Source organism: Crocodylus siamensis, chromosome 11 (genome assembly GCF_052110815.1).
Source record: "Crocodylus siamensis isolate JL-2025a chromosome 11, ASM5211081v1, whole genome shotgun sequence".
Classification (NCBI taxonomy): Eukaryota; Metazoa; Chordata; order Crocodylia; family Crocodylidae; genus Crocodylus; species Crocodylus siamensis.
This window is the reverse complement of record NC_143405.1, coordinates 24,124,340-24,147,813: the sequence shown is the minus strand read 5'-3', so window position 1 is coordinate 24,147,813 and position 23,474 is coordinate 24,124,340. Positions and strand designations below refer to the sequence as shown.

Here is a 23,474-nt window from a genome sequence, read left to right as displayed (position 1 = left end):
GGGGAGATTACCCAAAGGAGGCAGAGAGGACAAGGGCTGAGATGGTACTCTAGGGGCATTATGGCCACACCAGGGATAGAGTGGTGCTGGGGAAAATGACCATCCAAATATGACTCAACATAGGCTATGTGGGGACTTAACTTCACCCTCCCCAAATATAACACTCCTCTGGTTGAACAAGGCTTATACAAGGAGTATTCAGTTTCTGCTAGATTGTGTTGCTTAATGAATAGATCTGACCATTGCTTCACTTTCCAGAGAGACCATTCTTGCTCTTGAGTGTGAACAATAAGCTGTAACATTAAAATCCTTCCCCCAACCACATCCTCTACTCCTTCTCCCCATCTCCCCCCTCCCCCAGCCTTCACTGTTAAGCTTATGAAATGATACAGACCTCAGCTCCTAGACTGGGTAGGCATTGAAGAGGTTTCAAACTTTCTGGGCAATTCCCTCCCTGCCTCACTCTGAAAGCCGCATGAACCATCTCTCTGTTGCCTAGGTGAAAATAAATTACTCACAGCATCATTTCTTTGTTTGCCCAACACAAGAAGGACTTAACACTTTTTCTGAGAATGGCACAGGAGAGGAAGTGGGTTTATGTTCTTTAGGCCCTGTGTAGCAGACAGCTGCAGAATGAAGAATGAGAACAAGACGGTTCACGATTCAAGGCATTTATTGGAGAAAATGGGACTCTCGAGAGACCTGAACAGGCAAGCTCTGAGGCTAGTGAGGCTCCTGCAGGCCTCCAAAGTCTCACTATGGTCCTAGCAACAGGCACTATAAGCAGTACACTAGGGGTTGGCTCCTAACTTGCCATCTTCACTAGCTGGTACCCTGCTGCTGAACTCTCTCTGCAAAGTGCATTTGTTTCAGTGTTGTGGAGTATGGAGGGCACCGACTGTAAAACTGAGATCTGAAGTGGCTCATGTACAGCTAAAATCAGACCAGGAGGTAACAGGGCCTTGAGGACCAAAAGGAGTGGAAAGCAGAAAGCACTACTCACAGGCCTGGAGGACCACAAAGATGCTCTCTGAGTCACTGGGTCTTTCTGATACTCCTTAGGTTGGAGACCTCAATGTTCAGTACATCTCCTAGACCCAGAGAAAGCCTCTTCTAGAGCAGCATCCAGCTGAGGCCTGGCACACTAACTCAGATGAACAAGAAGCTGCCTGTCCTACTTGGAACTGGGGACTCTCTGAAGCCTTGTGTGCTCTGTACACTGGGAGATCTTGGAGGAGGAATATGGTTCAGGAAGACTGCAGTTGGGTGCTGCAACTATGGCTGAATGTTCAGGTCTCCTATTTTCTTCGCAGCATCAGCCACGAGGTCACAAGCTTTCTTGTGCTTCTGCCAATGCTGCACTTGGCACTCCCTACAGAGAGGAATGGGACAGAGAAAGATTTTAGAAAGGAATAGAGTGGGGACTAGATCCAGGGTTTGGTAAGGGCTCTGGAGGCCTTTCACTCTAGCCTAGTAGTTCAAATTAGGGCTGGCTAGTGCCAAAAAAAAATTACAGTACCATCTCCCTGTGACTTGGCCCACATGAAACAGGGGGTCTGCTATAATGCCCATATCTACAAAGCAGCTGACATTCATTTGTCTCCTTGCTAGCCTCAGGCATTAAGGGCAAAGAGACTTCAGGTATATGGGGAATGGGGCAATCCATGAATGCTTTGTTGTAGCTTTTATCATTGATAACACAGAGGATGCTGAGCAGTCACCAGCACTATACACAATCAGCATAAAATGCACTAGTCTCTTTATGAGAAGAATGAGAGAGCTCCTGGAGAGGCTTCTTGCTTGTCATGCCAACAAACCCACAGGAGATTCAGTGGGACTCAGTGTGGTACACTGAGAGCTGAGCAGACAGACCAGCAATGTTGACTGGGAGTTTAGGGGTTATGAATTTCTACACTAACTGGATACCTGTTGACTCTCATGCAGCCCATGTGCCAGAGTAAATACATCAAGTACTGAAACTACCATTATGGCAGCAGAAACTGCAAGAGCCAACATCATTCTGCTACCTAACAGTGAGCCCTCCCTGCCTCAGAGAAAGGACTGAGTCACATTGTGGGCATGTCCTGATCCCCCTGTATAGTTCTAATACAGCTGCTCTCAAGGGATAGGCTGGAAACCCAGCTAAGCCCTGAAGGCAGCCAGGAGCCCTGACAAATCAAACGCTGCATGGGGGCTTTACCGTTTGCAGTACCACTCGTTCCGGCAGCGAGAGCAGCGCTTTGCTGCCTCAGAGCCACACATCCCACATTTGGGTTTCTCAGGGACGAGAGCCTCCATCACATCCAGGTTGTACGTCTGCGCCCATCTAGTTTAGAACAGAAAGCAAAGGAAGTGCCCAGACTCATTCACTGAACTAAGGAAGGGATAGGCTATATCTATCCTGAAAGCAGCCCCTGGCATAGAATGGAGGCTGCAAGACTTACATTACTACAGACCATCCCAGACCAGGCTAATGTTACAGGATCTCAATCTTGCTGATATGAGAGACTTATCCTAGTTGCTTGTTTGTGTGAGGCAGCCCCTTGCTAACAGGGCTGATGGCCATGCTGGGCCTCTTGCACTGGAGAGCCTTGTGAAAGGAGGACTTGAACAGGCTTCTGTGGAGCAAAAAGCTCAGTGCATCTGAGCACTCTGGGATGAAGGCTTTACCTGCATGCCTGCTGTTTCAGCTCTTCTTCAGAGGGGCTGAACATGTGCTTTACTTGGTGCTTGGCAATCGCCTGCCATTTCCCTGAGTTCTCTTTGATGATGCGGTCCCATATGATAGGAACCTGTTGGGATAGCAGAAGGGGGGGGAGGGGAAAGGAAGTCACATACAGGTGTTATAAACTGTAATAAAAGCCAGGGGACAGATCTGTGTATGTGCATAGGGATGAACAAACTTAATGACAGCTCTGTGTGTACACATACACAGAGAAGATGAAGAAAGATGGCAGATCCCTGGAAGCAACATCAGTATGCTCCTGAGAAGAACCCTGTCCTTCTCTCCACTTAGGAGGCCACAGCGCCTCCCTGCCAGCTGCACGACACTGCTCTACTAACATCCCCTCTTCTGGGAGACACTTTGCTGCCCATGACCTGCTCAACCTTCCCACTTTTGTTTCCTTAAATCCTCCTGATTTCCACACCAATGCCCATAGCAGTACCACTTCCCTCTTTCTGATGGAGAAAGAGAAGATTCCTTCAGCCAGCAGAGGCAATTAGCATTAAGCAAAACCAGGCTACATCTCCCTCCAGGTGCTGGCCCTGCAGCCTTAATGATAGGGAGCATGAGATCATTACCGGAGCTTGAAATAGTGCCCTAGTCAGTACCATAAAGTGCTCTCACCAAGCTTGGGAGAAAGAGGCCCAGCCAGGGGCTTGAACTCAGCAGTCCAGAGCCTCCAGCCTGATTTAGTTTTTCCCCTGAAGCCAGAACTTTTTCCACTCATCATTTTTCTGAACAGACATGGGCAGGGGAGGGCCGTCTCCATGTGAAAGAGTAAAAACTAGCCAAGAACAGCTTGAGCTCCAGAGGGAAAGCTGCTGCCTCAAAAATGGAGCTGCCGTCTCCACACAGTAAAAATAGCTGTGCAGAGATGGAGAGAAAAGGGCTCTTCTGTGAGCGCAACAAGTGGAAAGAGCTCTTTTCATCATGGCTTGGCTCAGTGACAGTGGTGAGTTCATTGCTTGCTGGGGAGAACTTGCATCCAGCATGTGAGTGCAGCTGGCTCCACTCAACCCACTTGGGAGGCTGAATCCCTCTTACAGGCAGGTTAGAAATGCAAACTTAAAAGAAGATTGATGAGGCTAAAACTGAAGCACATTTAAAGGCCAAATACAAACCCTCCAGAGTGATGGCTGCCAACATCACTGGCTTGCTGTGATCAGTCCAGATATGGGAGTTAATCCACAGCTACCTCCACTCCATCACTGACAAAATTGTCATCTCCTATTCCTTTGCTTGCTGAACTTCCCAGTCCCAGCCTTCTGGACTGTAGCCCATGTTTAGTAATGCTTCTGTTTTTTCTCCCATACCAAGAAGTATGACCAGCACACTTCAACCTCATCCAACTCACCTGTGACCAATTCAGGGTCTAGGTCAGATCCACCTTCATTGTGAAAGCTCTAGCCCTGATCAGATTTGCAATGTCTCTCTCCCATTAAGCAGCAGTCTTCTCTGACCCTTTGCACATAGTTACCAGTACAGGTACAAGAGCCTTCATTTCTGCAGCTCCTGCCATCTGGGGGTGTCAGCTGTGCCAGCTCTGTTCAAGTTCATTCTGAACAAACCTATCGTATCTTGGCACATAATTTTGGGTTTCCTTCCCCTCCCCCCAGATATTATTTAAGTGTTCTTTCAAAGTAACTGAGAACACGTTTCTTTGCAGGATCTGTATAAACTCTTAATGTATGCGTCACAAAACCAGCAACCACATCCCTTGAGAACCCTCAGTTCCTCAGACTTTGCAGAGACTGGTTTGGCTCATATCTTTACTGCAAATGCCCACATAGTTGGATCACTTGAGTGGTACAACTATTCTGGTCTTCTCCCTTTGAGCAAAGAACCAAGTTTCCGAGGCTAAGGTCTGTAATAAGGGCCTCTCTGTTTGGGGCTACAGTAAATGGAAGGGAGATTAAGAGTTATAACAAATAAATTAAACAAAGAGTTAAAATTGTCAAAGCTAGCTACTGCCTCCTCTATTTAGGCACTTCATCCAGAAACTCACTGAAGCCATGGTGTTTGCTTGTAACGCAATGTTGTACCATGAACTATTGCCTGTTGCCTTGCTCCCTGCTCAGCCAGTGCTACAGTGTGAAGCAAGGAACACCCAGTCAGAGAAGAGAAAGCAGGGCACTGGGGTGTGGAGAGATTAGGAATCTGTTACTGTGGATGTGTCTGCACATCGCCCTACGGCGATGCAGCAATGTGTTATGTCACTGTACAGTACGCTACAGCGACATAGTGATCACATGGGTCTACATGTGATCACCAGCTATGTAGCTATAGCAGCGTGCCCCCCCCAGTATAGCACGCCACTACAGTGACATAGCTTGGAAATTTACCCGTACGCAGCATGCACAGTGCAGTAACAGCCCATATTGCTCCATGCTTTAGTATTTCCAAAAGGAAGTACTAAAGCATGGTGCCATAGCACTGTCATCGTACAGCAATGTGTAGACACATCTTGTGTGTAAATACAAAAGGCAGGTATGAGCTGAGCCATGGAGCTATTTAATTTGGCAGTATTTGAGCACTTCATACCTATCAGGTATTTACCCTCACTACCCCTCTGAAGCTGAACAGTACTGCTATCCCCAAAGGATAGAGGTGGACTGAGGCAAAGAGTCTGAGTGACCTGTCCACACTGACACAGAAAATCAGTAATCACACAGGAACTGAACATAGACCCCACCCCTCAAGTCCTCACCCAGCCTTCCTCTTGATATTCCTATGTTGTTCCTGTGAGTTCCAGTGACTCCATCCTTCCATCTCACCATAAGTCAGACCAAGGGCAAGCTCCCCAGTTCATAGCTTCCTGCTTGGTCTGTGGGGATGGCATAGCAGAGGCCCACACCCAGACAAGGAAGCAATGACTGCTGCTGATGTGAGTTAAAAAGGAGTGCAAAATGCAGGGCCAGTGCTGGGACATGCCTTCACTTTCTTCAAGGCACCATGTCCCCCAGTGCTGTGAGAGCCCACTGAGCCTTCACTGCTGGGAGATGGGACTATGGAATGACAACATGGAGCAGAGAAGTGAGACTGGGATGGAGGAGAGGCTGGCAGTGGATACCTGCTCTAAGATGAGGTCCTTTTTGGGTGGAACAGGCTCTGTCACTGCAAGGTGGCTCAGAAATCTCTGCATCTCCACCAGATTTGGCAACTGATCAATGAGGACATCAGTCAAGAATGTACGGAGCTGAAACAGCAGGGAAAAGAGAGAGTGACTGGAATGATGTGAAGCAAAAAAACATCCACAAGACAGACTGGTTAAAAAAAAAGCTGTCAGAAAAGTGGCCCCCATGAGCACTGTCTGTAAGCAGCCTAACCCTTCTTAAAGCAACAAAGCTAATGCTCTGCACCTCACTAACCCACATGCAAAATTCTCACTAAGGAGGGAGACTGGCAGCCCCTAGTTCTCCACAGAAACTGCAGCTACAATGCAAGCTTCCCAAGCCAGATTGAAAGGGACTTGCTGTCTTCTTCGTGACCCTTTCAGGCTTTGGCCTCTCTTCCAAGATTTGTCAATAAGATGCACATTTGTGCTAATTGGTGATAGATTTGCCTCTACAACAAGGGGACTTGAGAAACCATCTTGGAACTGGTGACCTGGTGGGAACTGGTGACTTGGTATTTTACAACTTGTGATGAAGACAGCGGGTATCAGTGAAAGTTCTGCTGCTCCCTGGTCTGGCAGTGTGCTGTGCTCATGTACAGACTACAACCTGAAGTCTCATACCTTTAGGAGCTGGTTTTTATTGAAGCTATCAAAGTTGTATTTCCGCTGGCATTCTGGGCTCAGGAGGAGGTTATAGAGGGCAATCCACACCTGGCCATCCAGCTTGGTCATCTTTGCATGATCTTCAGGGGGCACCACATACCACATTCCATTCTCAAATTTCTTTAGCTTGCCTGAGAGAAACAGAGCCACATATAGTTAAGACAGAGTGTGAGGCACAGACACTGGAGGAAAGGTGGTTCACTGGTGAGGATGTTAGCTGAGGACTTAGAAGACCTACATTTGATTCCCTGCTCTACACAGATTTCCTGTGTCACTGTGAGCAAGTTACTCAGTGTTGTACTTCAATTTCCTCCCTGTATCTTGAGGATAAAGCAGTGTCAGGTATGTTGAGTGTAAATATATTAAAGAGGTACTATGGGAAATACATTAGTAACCAAGATAAGAATAGACAGAGCTATCCCAAGGCTCTATCACCTGAGTATTCACTCAGTTAATAAACTGAAATCAGGGAACATAGGCCTTAGCCTGTCTAGGATGAAATGCAACACAGAGCAAGTGTCATTGCACTGGCCTAAGCAGACATGTAGGATTCTGCCCCCTTACCCTGAGGGTTGCCTGGATGTTAAAGCCAGTCTGCCTTATATCATGGCCTTATATCAAAGCTTCCCTATGATATTTCTCAATCTGTGATGGCGAGAAGGGATTGATTTTCTGACTTTGAAACTCTGTTGAGAGGAAGAGGGAAACCCCCAATGTTTCCAGCCAGCCTCTCCTCTGCAGCAGCAGAGCTCAGCTAAATGTGTAAATGGAGCTCAGCACTTGGCAGAGTTTCCTCCTCCTTTGACTGTGGCTACTTTATAAGTTGTGATCTCTACACCCCTGCCACTCCCCATCTTCACAGACTAAGCAGACTCTGCAGAGAAGAGCAGAATTCCCCATACTACCCCCTGCCTTGCAATCTGGCAGCTGATGACCAAACATCTCCACTCAGCAAGTCTTTGACAGCTCAGCTAGACGCTCTCATTTTCTTCTGTGCTGTCCAACACAAAGATTTGGTACACCCCCTGCTGGCCGGTATGTTCTAACCTGGGGGAGCATTCCTTCTCTGACAAAGATGGGGTGCAAAAGAACTCCAGTGACAGGAAGGTGTCATGAACTCTGTAGCATAAAGTTAGTGTTCACTGGCACTAAAGTTCTTGCATGCAAAAATTCCCTAACCCAAGGATCAGTGGTGGGGGAGTGTGACAGCAGGGCATCCTAGGGGTCACTGTGCTCTCCCCTAGTGCCCCCTTACTGTGCCAAGTTGCCTAAAGGGCATCCTCCATTCTCGCCCACCACGTCTTTGATGTTATATATGTATTATAGGGAGGCTGCCTTACCGTTCTTTTGGCCACGGTTTCCTGTTGTACACTAGCTCGTTCTATATTGGGTGTTTCTGTGCACCCCCAGCCTTATGGGCTATGCGTGGCTCCAACCACCCCTTTACCACACCCCAAGCCTCGCAGATGTAACAGACATTCTTTGGTCTTACTCGATGTCTCACTGGTACTCGGGCTCTCCGCAGCCCTGTCTTGCTCTGCGCCTCACTGGCGCTCTGGCTCTCCACAGCCTTGTCTCACTCTGCGCCCCACTGGTGGTCAGGCTCTCCGCAGCCCTGTCTCACACTATGCCCCACTGGCGCTCTGGCTTTCCACAGCCTTGCCTCGCTCGGTGCCTTAATGGGCACTCAGGGTCGACATACTCCCCCTGCTATGCCCTGTCTGGTGCTAGGGGTCAGCACACTCCCAGTGCTGCACCCTGTCTGGTGCTCGGGGTCAGCACACTCCCGATGCTGCTCTTTTCTGGCATCTGGCAGTCACCGCCCCCTCTCTGGGGTTTCCCAAGCGCTGCCCCTCTCTGGGGCCTCTCAATATGCTGCCCCCACTCTCTGGGGCCTCTCAATTTGCCGCCCCCACTCTCTGGGGCTGGGGTCCCCACTCTACTGTGAGTCCCCTATGAGGCCTCCTCCATCCCCTTATAGCCTCACCCAAGCCACCGGTTTAACAGCAAACAAAACACAAGCCCCTGGGCTATAACATAAGCTCAAGCCACCCAGCTATAACAACATTTGAGCCACCCCAAGGGTTCTCCATCTCTCACCAGTATCACGCTGCTCAGATGTTCAGGCTTCTACCCTTTGCTCACTCAAGCAGAGCTCCTTCCCCCTTAGCTGCCAGCAGGGAACTGCCCGCCTGGCCTCAGCCCTGTGTGGTTAAATGGGAGCCTAGCCCTGTCCCTTCAGGTCAGCTGACACCTGGCAGATGTGGGCTCCTACCTCCCTCTGGTTGCCCTAGCAACTGGCACCTGGGCAGCTATCTCAGCTCTACCAGTAGCAGGCACCTTAGTGCTCTGCTACAGGAAGAGAGCCCTGCAGAGTGTTTAAGGCCAGGGACACTGTGAAAGAAAAGGAACAGAAGAACTGAATAGCAGGGTCCATGAAGAAAGATAACTAGTAGCTTCTGGCGTCCGATTTAAACCTGGAAGGGATCATGGCTGTGCTCTCTATACTTACGTGCCTTTACTTGCTATTGCAGAGGCAGCAGCTCTGCCTTCATAGGCAACATTACCCAGATTAATCATACTGGGTAGTGGCTGAAAACATGGGAACCAAGGTTGCCAACACAAGAAAATGTTTTACTAACAATTTGCAAACATTTACTGACAGCCAAACTTATTAAAAAAACATATATCAGTAAAAATGTTTCAGCAAAAACTAAATGTAACTCTTCAGCCAGGCTTTGCTGGGTTTGCAAATTAGAAGGGCTGGGTTCTAATTTAGGCATCTACGATGGGCCATAGTAAATAAAAGTTTGTCAGTAAAAATTTTGCAGCAAAAATTTTTTTGGGGGGTTATCAACTCTGCTTGACTGCAGCAATGATTTTAGGCTATGCTGACCTGGCACCCTCCTTCCTCACTTGTTAGGGACCCCCTACTCACTCCATACCCTGATATCCTGACCATACCCTGCACCAAAATGCTCCCCCAGCCTACTCTTTGCTAGACTTGCTTCCCTCCATCCCAGCCCAGACTCCCATAAGAAGCCTATATGTAACCCAGTAGTATTAAAGGCCACCTGGCATGCAGCAGCAGCAGTAGCACATGGCTGAGAGAATGCTCCCTGCATGGTGTTGTGTTCCCACTTGGACACCAAGTGGTGCTAATGTGCTATGTCTGTCCAAGCTTCAATCAAGATCTGGCTGCTTAATGTTTTCACTGACAGCTAATTTTTTTTACTGATTTCACTGATAGCCATTTTAGCCTGAATTTTTATGACAGTAAATTTACTGATGGTTGTCAACCTTGATGGGAACACTAATGTGTATAGCCACTGATCTGCTCCACTCTAAGAATGCCTTTAAACTGGGCTTGAAGCATGCTTATTAAGCCTCTTTGGAACTCCAGTTTGGATGGGGTCTCAGTGATGCCAGTTGTGGAGGAAAGAGGGCACTGTTTCCAAGGGAGATTAGGACTGATCAATAGGTCTTTTAAAACAGATCCTTGTGCATAACACATCCTGGTGCTCACTATAGGTAGAATTCATTAGAAAAGAGGCTCTTATTGATAAGGGTTCTAAGCTGTGTAGATAAATAGGAAATGCCAGTGTAGATATGCCAGGGAGAAAGGGTACCAAGCAATGGTCTCAGCCTGGATGTACAAGATGAGGTGAAAGGGGTTGTTAGATATACTAGGTTTGTAGTGATCTCTTTTGTTGGTCAAGATCAGGCTATGAGCTGCCAGGTTTCAATGAGAGGTATAGGGGACATATTTGAAGATGTTGTTACCACCCCACCCCTACCTCAGCAGTGCTGTATCTGTCAACTGGCCCATGTAACCCTGTGCAGGAAGTGACATCCCATACCCAAAAAGAATGGGAGGAAGATGGGCCTGGCCAGAAAGAAATCTAAGTAAAATCTGAAAACGATTAAGACTGAGGGAACAACTTTCAGCTATTTCTCCCTATTTGGGGAACCCATTTACCCAGTGCTGTTCCAAGTAAAATGTGCAGCATCCCCACAGGTGAAAAAAAGTATAATCCATACCTGCCGTGCGGCGGCTCCATGGACAGTGCTCCAACAGCTCTACAAAGAGGCAGGGCAGGTTGTGTGTGTTCAGCATCCGTGTCAGTGCACTCAGTGGCAGGCTTCAGACAAAACCAAAAACCAGTGAAAACACCACCCCCAAGACTTTCATAGATTTTCATAGATTCATAGACATTAGGGCTGGAAGGGACCTTGAAAGATCAGAGTCCAGCCCCCCACACAAAGGGCAAGAAGTCAGCTGGGGTCATAGGATCCCAGCAAGATAAGCATCCAATTTGCTCTTGAAGGTGTTCAGTGTAGGTGCTTGAACCACCTCCGATGGCAGGCTGTCCAGACCCTGGGGGCTCGGGCAGTAAAGAAATTCTTCCTTATGTTTAGCCTGAAACGGTCTTGCAGTAGTTTATAACTGTTCAACCTCGTGATCCCTTGGGGCACTCTGGTGAACAAACATTCCCCCAGATCCTGGTGGTCACCCCTGATAAACTTATAGGTGGCCATCAGATCACCCCTGAGCCTGCGCTTTTCCAGGCTAAACAGTCCCATGGCTCTCAGCCTGTCATCATAAAGTCTGTTTTCCTGACCTCTGATCATGCACATGGTTCTTTTCTGGACTCTCTCATGTCCTTTTTGAATTGCGGAGCCCAAAACTGAACGCAGTACTCCAGCTGTGGCCTCACCAAGGCCGAGTACAAGGGGAGAATGACGTCCTGAGATTTGCTTGAGAAGCAGCTATGGAAGCAAGCTAGCGTTTTGGTTGCTTTACTAGCCGCAGCATCGCATTGCAGGCTCATGTTCATCTTGTGGTCAATGATGACTCCCAAATTTCTTTCTTCCATAGTGCTAGCCAGCGTAGCACTGCCGAGCCCATAAGGATGCTGCAGGTTTTTCTTCCCAAGGTGGAGAACCTTGCATTTTTCAGTGTTAAACACCATCAGGTTCTTGTCTGCCCATTTGCTGAGCCTGTCCAGATCAGCCTGGATCGCCTGCCTGTTTTCTGGTGTGGATGCTTTGCCCCAAAGTTTGGTGTCGTTGGCAAACTTGGCCAGTCTGCTTTTGACTCTAATGTCCACATCATTAATGAAGATGTTGAACAATATGGGTCCAAGGACAGAGCCTTGGGGGACCCCACTGGTCACAGGGCACCATGATGATTGACTTCCGTCAATTTCTACCCTCTGGGTCCAACCACGGAGCCAATTTCCCAGCCAGTGGATCGTCATGGACCCAAGGCCACAATTGGCCAGTTTTGCCAAGAGGTGATCATGGGATTCTAAATCGAAGGATTTTTTGAAGTCAAGATATATGACTTCAATCTCTTCTCCCTTGTCCAGGTGATAGGTCACCTGGTCGTAGAAGGAAATGAGATTGGTCAAGCAAGACCTACCCACAACAAACCTGTGCTGGCTATCCCTCAGGATGTTGGTGTCAGCCAGTCCATTAAGGATAGCCTCTTTAATAAACTTTTCTAAGATCTTCCCTGGGATAGAAGTCAGGCTGATGGGCCTATTGTTTGCCAGATCCACTTTCCTTCTGTTCTTGAAGACAGGCACCGCATTGGCCTTCTTCCAGTCTTCGGGCACTATACCAGAGTGCCAGGAGGTCTCAAAGATCCATGCCAGAGGCTGAGCTATGATGCTCACCAGTTCCTTGAGTACCCTGGGGTGTTAGATTGTCAGGGCCAGCTGACTTGAATGTATCCAACCTCTCAAGGTGTTCCTTCATGAGATCAGCATTGATGGAGACATATGAGAACAGGTAACAAGACTCTTATTAACCACCACAAATGTGAGTCACTGAGATAAATTGGTCACCACAGTGCTCGGGATCTAGGTCCCAGGGTTGGACCCAGACTTCATGTATACCACTAGCACCAAAAGTGAGAGTCCTCATCTCTTGGCAGGGGTGGGATAACACCAGTAGAACAATGCAATGCCTTAAGCAAGCCTAGCTCATATTTTAGGCATAACCCTTTGTTCTCTTATGAGTGGCAGCTGCTTACCTCTCTACCTGGTCGGTGATGAATCGGAGCACAGACAGGGCCCTCAGAGAGATCTCAAACTCCATCATCTCAGCTTGCTTCTGCAGCTCCTAACAGGGGAAAGCACAAACACTTATATTCATACTAGATCTGGGGTGAGCAGTGCACCTAGAGGGCTACTCTCAGGAACCAAGGCCTTGGTAACAAACTCATACTGTATAAGGCTGATTTCTGCTCCCAGGACAAACATAAAACTAAAAGTTACACAACCCCAAAAAGCTACATAGACCAAGATCAGAGGGTGGAAGCACTTATTCGTATAGCAACTAACCCTTGGTATAAATGCTTCAGGCTTCTTGCATGGAATATGCTGTGGCTTGCTGTTGACAATGACATAAACGATAAGGTCACAACAAGAAAAGCTCTATACCCAGCCCTGACTCTGTCATTTGTAGCTTACTACACACTACCAATTATCTCCTACCTCTGACCAGCCAGGAGTTCTATCCTTCTTTACCCACTTGTTACATTTTCAAACAACTACCTTTTGTGTTTTCTCTTGTCCTGCCTCCTATTTACAGCAGGGGCTCCATGTAGGTATCCGCAAAATCACCTCATTCTCAAATCCTTCCTTAAAACTCACCATTACCATGATGCCTACTAAAAATTTGACTGAGAGCACTGAGCATAAAACTGATCAACAACATCTTATTATTTTGTTGTGCGTCTTTGCCCAGATCCACTTATTGTCTCTTGTCATGCACTTGAATTATGAGCTTCTTGAGGCAGGTATCATTTTTTTGGTCTGTGTTTGCATGTAGTTGGCATAGTAGCTCCTAGATGCTACCATGGCACACGCAATAAGCTCCCTTATGGAGGAGGATTGGTTTGATCTTGTCACAGGGGTTGTTGTTGTGGATAACATTAGTAGACTGGAACAGACCTGAGAAACCTAGATTCCTCACAGGACAGGCAGTTTTCAGAGCTATAATAGCTGGGAAAGGTCATTTCCCATGAACCAATTCCAAGTATTAATTAAGACCCCCAATGGGGAAATATTTCCGGAAAACAGCCCATTGTTCTCAGGAGCTCTTGACTTCCTCTGCAGCTTTAGAGGATGACCCTAAGTTTGGGCAGGAAGCCAACAGGAAACTGTTGCTGAAGTCGCTGTATCTTGCTTGGAGTCCATTTCACCAGAAGCTTTCAATGACCTATCCCATTTACAAAGTAGAATGTTGAGAGATGAGAAAAAATCCCGGAAGCACAAGACAGTCTCTTACCAGAGATCAGCTTGTAAAATGTAGCACAGCTGCAATGAAACACTCAGGAATGGGAATGAGTTATTACCCTCTCATGGGGGCTAGATGGCCTGTGTGAAATAAATCATCAGCTCCAAATGGAAACCTATGAAGAGCTCAGAGGGGAAAAAATCATCATTGTATTTAACTCTGACCAGTTCTCTTTCTCCTAGTGTCAGTGTAGGACTCAAAGGGCAAATGAAACCTAGAGACTGGATTGCCCTCTTGCCCTAAGAGAGTTTCACAAGGTCATAGTTGAAACACAGTTGTGGACAAAGTTGGACATCTCCTATGCTCATGCTTAACAGCTAGCATGAACAAATTATGAATCAAGACTATTTCATCAACACAGAATTCCTTTAGAGAAATGGGCATGGCGGATTTACTCATTAGATTATGTGGCCTGAAGGATCCAGTTCTTGATAGGAGAGCCCCCAGATGACTGTAACTATGGTGTTTCTAATTATGAAAATGTATCCTTCCCCAGGGTAAATTCCTTACACACAAGATTGGCAGATCTCCCACAAGGTGGGAGCCTGTACCTTTAACACACCTGCATGGATGAAACATTGGCTAAGTCCTCAGGCTGAAGCTTTTCCTGGTCTGGTATCTCTCCACTGGCACTCCGAGCGGCAAGCAGGGTCAGTTTCCGATGGCTGTAATCAATCAAGTCCAGAATGGTTTCCTCAGCTGATTCACAGATTTCCTGCACAGCAAGGGAGAGAGCTGTTTGAGGGGAGAAAGTCTAACCAACACTCACAAATCAGGAAGATCATTTTGCAAAAGGCTTTCCTACTGATGTGCACCAGTCCATTGCAGACCTCAGTGTCATGTGGCCTGGTTTGGGACATCCCTTATTATGATTTTGGACTCAACATCGGAGATAAGTATGGAGAAGAGTTAAAGTTGTGAGTCACCTTACCTCTGTTTCCATACTCTCCAAAATATGGAGTTTTAGGTTTTATCTTACACCATAATTAAAACTCAGGTGGATCTGAAACTCACACTTGTGATCTACTTGCTTTCCAAATAGCCATCTGAATTGCACTTTTTATGGTGATGGTTTGCATCAAAATAATTGCTACAGTTCATTTGCAGTGACCCAAAACTACATCTTATATTTTTCCTATTCTGGGGCTATTGCTTAAATGCACCTGAACTTGCCTCTTACCTTGTGAAAAAACACTGTCTCCAGCAGGTTGATAATGGAAGCTTCGTGATGTAGCTGAGGTAACGTAGAAAAATTAAATAGCACAGGTCAGGTGAACAGAGACACTAAGGTTATCATCATCAACTATGGTGTACATGAAAATTGGCATATCACGGAGATGTTTCTAATACAAACATGTGCAAGATCCAGGCTTATCAGTCAAATGCAACTGATTAGATGGATTCAACTTTAATGCATATATGCAGGCTTTGTACACTACAGTTCCAGCAAGCAACATTCCCTCATGATCTGAGCACAAGTGGTTATGGTCAAGATGGAGCACTGCATGCTGGAAATTAGGGTCTTTCTGAACTGCATCTCTATTAACAATGTTCAGTGCAACTGTAAGCTGTAAATTTATCATGAAAATTAATTGCAGCCTTCAGGTTCCTGGCAGGCTGCTAATGCAGCCCTTTTGCTGGAGCACATTGCTGGTTTAATCAAAGAAAATCTCACTAGCTGATTTGAGGTAGCACTCTGAGATATTGCAGTGTCCCCAGCTGCTGATGCTGGAATCAGTCCCACTGCCAAAGGGCCCACAAAAACTGAATCAGGGTTAACAGTTATTTCAACTGGAGGGCTGCTTAATGAGTTTTTGTGAGCTGCTGAGGGGTGCAAGGACAGCCCTGCCCCCTAGTTGCCATCCTGGGCCTGGAAGTCCTGTCCCTAACCCCTGTTCTTTGCCACCAGAAGTCCCTCGCCTTGCCCCTAGAGTACTCCTTTTGCGGGGGGGGGGGGTGAAGGGGAATTGTCATCTGAACCAGAAAAAACCCAAATCCTACACAGGTTTCCTTCACTTTATGCTGTACATGCATTCCTGGAAAATACCACATAACTCAAATTCACATACAAGGAACCCACTTTACAATGTAATAAATAGGGATACGTTCTAAGACCTTGACTGTACTGACCCCCAGACCCATTTCTACTACTTTTACAAGACACTTTTACTCACAAACAGCAGACACACAAGCACAGGGTGGGGGTCAATGTCACCATAATGGGGATGGCAACAACAGAAACACACGTCACAGACGACGAGTGAGAAGCACAGATCCACACCAGAAACTATATTTTGGTGTGTGTCACTCCCGCAATGCACCACACAAACAGATGACTGAGGGCTTCCACCACACTGTTCACATAAGTGTGAATTTACCTCGCATATAATGAATTTTTGGTATGAAAGAGTCATCACATAAGAGCAAATTTACACATACAGAACCCACATAAAGCAAGGGAAACCTGTACTAAAAGTCAAACATTTACTACAAGATATTTCAATTTTCTGACAAAAAATATTTTTTGTCATGATTTGTGTTTGTGTAGTGCATACAAAAGTGACTGCATAATGGGTCAAAAATAAAGTCTTACTCTTGTATTTGTGTGGGGGGAGTGTGTAGAGTGTGGTTGGGGTGGAGTGTGTGCACATGTTGGGTTTGTGAGGGGGTATGGCTGTATGTGTTGGGGGTGTAGGGTATATTGCAGGGTATGTGTGTATGTGGGGGGTTGTGGGGGCAGGGTGTGGGTTTGTGGGCCTTATGGGGTATGAGGGAGGGTTGGGTGTGTTGGAATCCCCCACACACACTCCCCTCTAGGGCGCACAGCTCCTGCTGCTGGTGGCAGCAACAGCAGACGGGGGCCCTTGGGGCACTGCCACCTGGCAGCAGCAGCTCCAGCCAGAGCTGCACATCATGGCAAAGAGTGCAGCCAGGTCGGCCCACCTCTATTGCACAGCGCTCCCCGCCATGCACATGCACCTCCTGGCACTTGTGCGCCGCCGGGAGAAGCCCTGCGTTCTGCAACCAGCTGCCATCATGGAAGCAGGGGGCATGGCTCCCCAAACTTCTGGCGGAGTCCTGGCAGCTGCACATGGTGGGGAAGGTAGCTGACTCCGTCACACTGGACTTCCCCCACTGGTGCACAAGTGCCAGCAGATGCACACGTGTGGTGGGGAGCCCTGCACAACAGAGGCAAGCTGACTTGGCTTGTTACCACAGGTAGCTCTAGCCAGAGCCATACACCACTGGGCAGCAGTGCCTGTGCAGGATACAAATTCCCTGAGCACTCCCACCTGCTGCTACTGCTGCCAGTGGCAGTAGGTGATGTACCCTGAAGGGAGGAGAGTGTGGGGGGTCCCCACAACCCCCACCTTTCCTTACACCCACACCCTGCCCACCCGAGCTCTGCATTCCTGCCACCCCCCAGGCATGGGCTCTGTGCCCCCACCAGCCCCAGCTTCCCACCCCTGCCCAACTGCAGCTCCTTCCTGCCCCCGTTACAGCTCCTTCAACCCCTGCCGCTTCCCTGACTGCTGCCTGGAGTGAGCGCTACAGCAGGGAGACGAGAAGGAGCTGCTGGACACTGGGAAAGCCGAGAAGGTCCCCCAGCAGCTGCAGCAATGGCAGCAGCAGCTCTGCCTGGAAGCTTGTGTGCTGGCTGACCTGGGCACTTCTGTGCACCAGGGTGAAAGCAAGGTGCAGGCTGGCTGGGGTACAATTAAGTGGTGGGCACCAACGGGTCAGATGATGTTGTCTGGCAGGCAAGATTTGGCCGTGGGCCATATTTTGCCCATTCCTGGTTTAACCCAAAAGATCACTCAGATGGTAGAAGTTGTGAGGATGATTCAGGAAGCACAAAGGCAGTAGTAGTAGCTTATAAGATTGTTTTTAAGATGTGAAGTTATGAATTAGCATCGCTATTGGTGGTAGTTGTGACTATTATACACCTTGAAGGGTTAGGCTGTCATTCAGCTCCCCTCCATGGCATTATTGTTACACTTAGCAGAGATCCTGATGGCCATGTGTGTCTGGGTGCTAATAAAGACACGTCTTTGTTAAAAGTAGCTCCAGCTTCATTGCACTGAATCCACAACGTGACAGTGGTGATTATATCTTTCTTTGAAACGGCCACCAGAAGTGGAGTGGAGAATTAGATGGCTCATTAGCATTTCTGTTTTCACAATTTGTAGCTTCCTACCATTGTTACAGATGGAGAGCACCTCCTGATTCAGGGTTAGTAAATGGAGATATCTAGAGAGCTAATAGCAACTTGTGGGTTGCAACTCAAAAGTGGGTCACAAGAATATATGAAGGGTTGCAGACAAACTTTAAAAATGGATCAACAAACCTTAAAAATGGATACTCCTTTAAAGGAGAAAAATGTGGGAAACTGACTTTTCCCTTGCAAGCTGGCAGAGTTCCAGCCTGCAAGGGGCTGCTTGGACCATCCCCTGCCCCACACATCCTCCCCCTGCCCCACACACTGGAGAGCTGGGGTCTGGGGCCGTTAGTCAGAAGTGAGGGGCACTGGCTCAGGACTGACCATGGATGTTTACAAACGGGTCCTGGTACAAAAAAGGTTGAGAACCACTGGCTTATAGGACACACAAGATCCCAGCAGAATTTAGTAAAATCCCAGACAACTGTGATTACCCTTCTTCCATGCGCAAATGGAGTGCAAATAGCTGGGAGTCCTGTCCAGAAGACTGTGGGCTGCACTAACTAAAGAACACAGAAATTCAATGCAAAAAAACTGTTACTATTACATTTGGAAGCAAGATGTTCAGTGTTATGTGGCCAGAATACTGTGCATGTCTAGTGCTTGAACGAAATGTATAAATCACAACCCTCTTAACTTTGGGTCATTCAGAATTCTGTGGCTTCTTTTTTCTAAAAAACTAGGACTGTGGTGATGGCCCACATTCTGGGCAAATGCCAAGCTTTCTAATTATACTCCGATGCCTGTCTCCATTGAAAATTCAACTGGATATGCTGTCTCTTTTATTATTCTAAACCAGTGATTCTCAACCAGGGTGCTGGGACACGCAGAAGTGCTGCAAGACCCTTTGAAGGGTGCCATGAGGTGTGAGCAGATAAGCCAGGTGTGAGGATAAAAGGAGGTAAGTGCAGACCTCAGGTTCAGTCGATGCTTCGCCTTGTTCACACTACCTGGCCAGTCTGCAAAGAGGTAAGCATTGTAATAAGTGTTAGTTTTTTAAATGAGGTGTGCTCCAGTCACAAAAATTATGAAGGACCACTTTGAGCCTATTAAGGGGTGCCTTAAGTCTAAAAAGGTTGAGAGCCACTATCCTAAACTATCAGGATGCTGCAACATTATGTAAAGCAGCTGCAATGTTCCACCCCAAAGATGGATGCACTTTATGGGTAGGGGAAGTGATCTTTGTGTAAAGTTGTTTGGGATTTTTGGGAAGAAGGCCAAGTTATCATTAAGCCACTGACTAAAATCTCTTTTCCTCCTCCAGGACAATAACTGTTTTATATTACACAAGCATTTACTGCAAGAAAAGTCTCAATGCTTATCCTAGTGGAATGCAGGCTAGCTGGGGAAGCAGCCTCCAGTACTGAATCCTGTTCTTCAAAGCCCTCATTGTACTCACCACTAAGTAGATGGGAAAGGTGCTTTTTGGTTTGAAATCCTTAAGCCGGCACAAAACAGGGAAGACTTTGTGCTTCCAAATCTCCACAGAGATCAATTCTTCAATAAGGACAGGGATCTGGACAGGGAAGTAGATAGTGGAAAGAGATCTTTCAGATTCATTGCATGGTCCAGGCAGGTGAAACCTCACCAAAAAGGTTAAATTGCCACAAGTGTGTTTCTAGAGGAGAAGATGCTAGCATATACTGCAGCTGGCAGTTGTATCCCAATTGTCAGTTTTGCTGCACTACTAGTGTTAAACCTAGACACCATTATGATCATCAACACAGCATTGGCCTTATCTCACAGACTGTTGGTTCTGAGACCAATATCTCCGCATCCCTCTCCTCTCATTGTGAGACTATGCATCAGGAGCAGGGAGATGGGGATAAAAGTATGGAGGAAGACAGAGTGATCTGCTGAGTCTATTTTCCAGTCCAGCAACATTTCAAAAGGGACCACATTTATCCCTAAGATAAACTCCACTGACTTCAGAGTTACAGCTGGGATGAATGTGGCCACAATCATAAGAGAGACTGAATGTGTTTGCAACCAGGTGGCAACCCCTCCTTATTCCATTCTGGGGCCTTCACACCCTTAAATGCAGAAAATTGGGAGGGATTTCTGGAAAGAGTAACAACTATGATTTTCAAACTCACTACAATGACTAGAAGGGAAAAATAGATGTAACTAATTTAGGTGTACTGGGTATATTAACAAGCTTTTAAAGAAACAGCATGTTGGCTGCCACAGTCCCCCTGCTTTACCTGTGGCAGGTTAGAATGTTATATAAAAATCACACAAAACGAGGGTTGGAAGGGACCTCAGGACCTCAAAGCAGGACCAGCCCCAACTAGATCATCCCAGCCAAGGCGTTGTCTAGCTGGATCTTAAAAACTTCCAAGGATGGAAGGTCCACCACCTCTCCAGGTAACCTGTTCTAATATTTTACTGTCCTTGTAGTGAGAAAATTCTTCCCAATATCTAACCTAACCTTCTCTTGCTGCAACTTGAGACCATTGCTCCTTGTTCTGTCATCTGCCACCACTGAGAAGTCTAGTTCTATCCTCTTTGGAACCACCCTGCAGGTAGTTGAAGACTATTATTAAATCCCCCCTCAGTCTTCTCTTCTCTAGACTAAATAACCCCAGTTTCCTCCACCTCTTCTCATAAGTCGTGTGCCCCAGTCCTCTAACCATTTTTGTTGATATACATGCTGGACTCTCTCCAATTTGTCCACATCCTTTCTGTAGCAGGGAGCCCAAAACTGGACATGGTACTCCAGATGTGGTCTCACCAGTGCTGAATAGAGGGGAAGAATCACTTCTCTTGATCCCTTGTTGTGCTGGCAACGCTCCTACTGATGCAGCCCAGTAGGCCATTAGCCTTCCTGGCAACAAGGACACACTGTTGGCTCATACTCGGCTTACTGTCCACTGTAAACCCCAGGTCCTTTTCTGCAGAGCTGTTACCCAGTCAGGGAGCTCCCAGCCTGTACCAGTGCTGTAGTTCCCTGAATCCTCCTTCTTCCTTTTCTTAAAGATGGCCACTATATTTGTCTTTTCCAATCATCTGGGACCTCTCCTGACTGGTTTGAGTTTTCCAAGGTTATGGCCAGTGGCTCTGCAATCACATCAGTCAACTCCCTCAGCATCTTCAGGTACATCTTGTCTGGCCCCAGCCCCAGCCCCAGCCTTTCTAAATAGTCCCTAACCTGTTCTTTTGCTATAGTTGGCTGCTAATGTTCTCCCCAAACTATACTGCCCAGTGCAGTAGTCTGAGAGCTGACCTTGCCTGTAAAGACAGAGGTGAAAACAGTATTGAGTACTTCCGCCTTTTCTGCCTCCTCTATCACTGGGTTTCCTCCCCCATTCAGTAATGGACCCATACTTTGCCTGATCCTCCTCTTGCTACTGACATACTTGTAGAAACCCTTCTTCTTACCCTTCACATCCCTTGCTAATGGCAGCAGTGAGAAACAGTGAGTGGGGGGGGGACGGGCATCAGCACAGGGCCTGCGTTACGTTGGTGCCCAAGACCAGGGCCGGTGGGGGCCCAGGGCAGAGCAGCAAGAATGGAGGCCCTGACTGACATGTCCAACTGGAACAGCCAACAGGCTAATGGGGAGAGGTGGCAGTGGCAAGAAGCGGTGATAACCAATTACCTATATTCACATTCATTCCTATGGGCAAATGGATTTCACTTAGTGCAGTTTTGCTTAGCACTCAGTTTTTCTGGAACCAATTAAGAGCACCAAGTGGGGGTTGCTTGTAGTTTTACTAAGAGGTTAGATTACAGCTCAGTATAGGAGGGTTGGTATAGGGACAATCCTGTTTTAGGCAACAGTTTAGACTAGATCACGGGTGGGTAACATACAGTCCATGCACTGGATTCAGCCCACCAAGGGGTTTTATCCGCCCACAGTGGGTCCCTCAGCCCTGCCTGATGCAGGTGTGGGTGGCAGCCTGGGCTGTGGTGTGCACAGCCAGCCACATTACTGGGCACACAGTAGGGCTGGGGTGGCATAATAGCTACACTCACTTCCCAGCCACACCTGCAGTGATTAAATCCTTCCAGTTGTAGCTGCTTCCAGCCCCAGCCCTATTGCCCATGCAAACTGGCCTGTCTTTCCCACCCATTGCTGGGAGTGCCATATGCAACAAGCAGGCAAGGTCTTCATGAAGACTGGTCCAGAAGGCAGGATGTGCTCTAACTGGTGGATGGGATGGGGCCAGGGCAGGTGGGAAGCAACATCCAGGAGTGTGATGGATGGACAGCTGCCAGGCCAGGGCCAGGAATGAGGCTGGGATTGTGGAGCAGTGAGTGTAGGGCTAGGGCCTGGGACTGAGCCATGATCCACTGCTTGCACATCCCTGACAGGTGCTGGCTCCACGGACAGGTGCGTAGGGGGGAGCAGATTGCAGGTGTCATGGCCCTGTACTCCCTGCACACCAGCAGTCCCATCCCACCCACCTGGCTGAGTGTGCCCTGCCCACATGGGTCCTGGGTTGGTCTCCATGAGGACCCCAGGATTGCTGGGTGGTGGCAGCACCCGGCCGGGGCAGAGCCATGAACCACTCCCGCCACACGCCTGCCTGAGGGACCAGCAAGGATGGATCACAGCCCCACAACCCTGAACCCAGCCCTGACCCTCCCCACTCAGCTGCCCGGCTGAGCACCAGGCACAGTCCCTTCCAGCCCTGGTTCTCTAGGATTCCCCAACCAACTGCAGCAAGACCCAAGGCATGGTTTAGTGAAGGCCTGCAGTAACTTGAACCAGTAGAACAACGTCCCCCGGCAGGTGGATTCTCCATCGCCTCAAGTCTTGCGGCTGGTCTTTCTTTCTACAAACACTGGGCCCAGCCTCAGCCTCCAGCTACACGGGTGACTCGGCCCAGGCGGAGGTGGGCCGCCCTCGCCCCCCAGGCAGGCCAGGCCGGGCTGTCCCCGCGCCGCAGGCCCACCCGGCCGGGGCCGGGGCCAGCCCCAGCGACGCCGCGGGCAGGAGGCCGCAGGGACCGGGGCCAGGCCAGGCCCGGCCGCTCACCTTGGCGCGGCTGCTGAGGAGCTCGGCGAGCAGCTGGTCCTTGCCCGCGCTGGCGCTCAGCACCGCCTGCATGTTCAGCCGCTCCACCCGCTCGTGCTGCCGCAGCCACCTGCGCGCGACAAGGGGCGGTGGGTGCCAGCCCGGCCCACCCCCGCCACCCCCCTCCCCCGTCCCGGGGGACGCAGCCGCACCCCGGGCCGCCCGTGTCCCGCAGCGGGAGGCTATGCAGCGCCTCCACCAGCGCCTCGGCCTCGCTCGGCAGCAGCACGTCCAGCGCCGGCTCCGCCATGGCCGCCGCCGCGCCGCCGTCACCATGGAGACGCCGCCCGCGGCCCCGCCCGGCTGCAGGGCCCGGCCCGGCCATCCCACGAGCACCAGCCCGCCGCACAGCACCACGGGGGAGCTGGGCCCAGGGGCTCCCACAGCCCCTCGCTCAGCCAGCGGCCTCGGCCCCTCCCAG

General features: G+C 48.7%; 1 protein-coding gene across 1 annotated transcript; it reads right to left on the bottom strand.

The window, feature by feature from the left end:
* Positions 1-655: 655 nt before the first annotated feature.
* Positions 656-23,471, bottom strand: ZMYND10 (zinc finger MYND-type containing 10). Its single transcript, XM_090022321.1, has 12 exons — positions 23,206-23,471; positions 23,015-23,123; positions 19,430-19,546; positions 14,992-15,045; positions 14,374-14,526; positions 12,544-12,632; positions 10,545-10,645; positions 6,462-6,634; positions 5,796-5,921; positions 2,671-2,792; positions 2,201-2,326; positions 656-1,372 (listed from the first exon to the last, which is right to left on the bottom strand). The coding sequence occupies exons 1-12, from the start codon at positions 23,376-23,378 to the stop codon at positions 1,276-1,278; spliced, it is 1,440 nt and encodes a 479-aa protein (XP_089878447.1). The 5' UTR covers positions 23,379-23,471; the 3' UTR covers positions 656-1,275.
* Positions 23,472-23,474: the final 3 nt, after the last annotated feature.

Bases quoted from the DNA above. Each gene is read 5' to 3' on its own strand.
- ZMYND10 (XM_090022321.1), bottom strand. From the start codon at position 23,378: ATGGCCGGGCCGGGCCCTGCAGCCGGGCGGGGCCGCGGGCGGCGTCTC. The intron at 23,124-23,205 runs GTGCGGCTGCGT...TGTCGCGCGCAG, and splicing joins CGGGACACGGGCGGCCCGGG to GTGGCTGCGGCAGCACGAGC. The intron at 5,922-6,461 runs GTATGAGACTTC...CTGCTGTTTCAG, and splicing joins ATAAAAACCAGCTCCTAAAG to CTCCGTACATTCTTGACTGA.